At 51.5% G+C, this 1,003-nt stretch overlaps 1 protein-coding gene across 1 annotated transcript in view; it reads left to right on the top strand.

The window, feature by feature from the left end:
- Positions 1-249: 249 nt before the first annotated feature.
- The window catches only part of LOC104499945 (dnaJ homolog subfamily C member 18-like), a gene marked incomplete at both ends in the record, with an annotated part of 2,965 nt that continues 2,211 nt past the window's right edge, over positions 250-1,003 (top strand). Inside the window, one exon of the mRNA XM_010143529.1 lies at positions 250-469. Within this exon, the coding sequence (XP_010141831.1) occupies positions 250-469 (220 nt within the window). The remainder of the gene's footprint in view (positions 470-1,003) is intronic.

The following is a 1,003-nucleotide window of genomic DNA, read 5'->3' as shown; positions in this document are numbered from 1 at the left end:
AGCTTCCAGTCGAAGCAGCATGTGCTATTCTTCCCTCGTTCCAGAGTTTTTAAGAGTACATTTCCTTTCCTGTACATGCACAGGAAAGGAAATCCTGAACCGTGCTCCTTTTTCACTCAAAAAGCTTATATTTCCTTATTATAAAATCATTAAATGAAACTATTAATAGCCTGAAGGAAGTAGAAATTAGCATAGATGACCATAATTCATGGCCTGAGTCTGGTGAAGCAAATTAATTTTCCTGCTCAGAGCCCGGGGCTGCAACACAAGCCACGGCCTCGTGAGCGAATGTGACAACAACGGCGTGAAAATACGGGAGACGGTAATCACGGCTCGCTCATGGTTTCTTTTACCAGGAAACATCCACATGTTCTCCAACGTAGCCAGAGACACCCACTACTACCCACGGAGGCACCGACAGGAAAGAGCGTGGACGCAGGAGCAAGAGGAGGAAGAGAACAGGCCACAGGTAGCCAGGAGGAGGGGTCTCCAGTATTTCACTGGGTGAGGGGCCATGGGCGCATCTGAAGGCAGGAGAAACGCCCGGTGTCCATCCTCGAGCGCTGCAGCCAGACTGGATGTTTCCGTTGTGGTTTATTAATCACTGCTCTAAAAATCCACAGTACTGGTAGAATTACAGGCCCTGGAGTGTCGGTGACCCAGTGTCTGGCTGCTGCTTTGCTTCTTGCAAGCTCTCGTGGTTTGATAGTCCACCAAGAATTAGTCCAGTCGTGGAGTGACGAGGGACGTGGAGTGACGAGGGATGCAGAAGTACTGGCTTGTCCTCGTGGCGTATTCAGTCCTTCCGTAGATCAGCTCCGGGCAGAAGCTGTGTTCTGCCCATCCCGCCTGGGGCAGGATGGGGCGGGGATAGTTTCCTACCTGCTGAAACCCCCAGGAGAGAGGTGAGGTGTCAGTTCACACACACACACGCCACCTGCCTTAGAAACGTCTTCCTCCCGAGGCAGTCTGTTAACGCACCAGGATCGTTCTCCAAGGCAGG

Source organism: Buceros rhinoceros, unplaced genomic scaffold (genome assembly GCF_000710305.1).
Source record: "Buceros rhinoceros silvestris isolate BGI_N320 unplaced genomic scaffold, ASM71030v1 scaffold46509, whole genome shotgun sequence".
NCBI lineage: Eukaryota > Metazoa > Chordata > Aves > Bucerotiformes > Bucerotidae > Buceros > Buceros rhinoceros.
The sequence above is the reverse complement of the archived record's forward strand: the minus strand, read 5'-3'. Positions and strand labels throughout refer to the sequence as shown.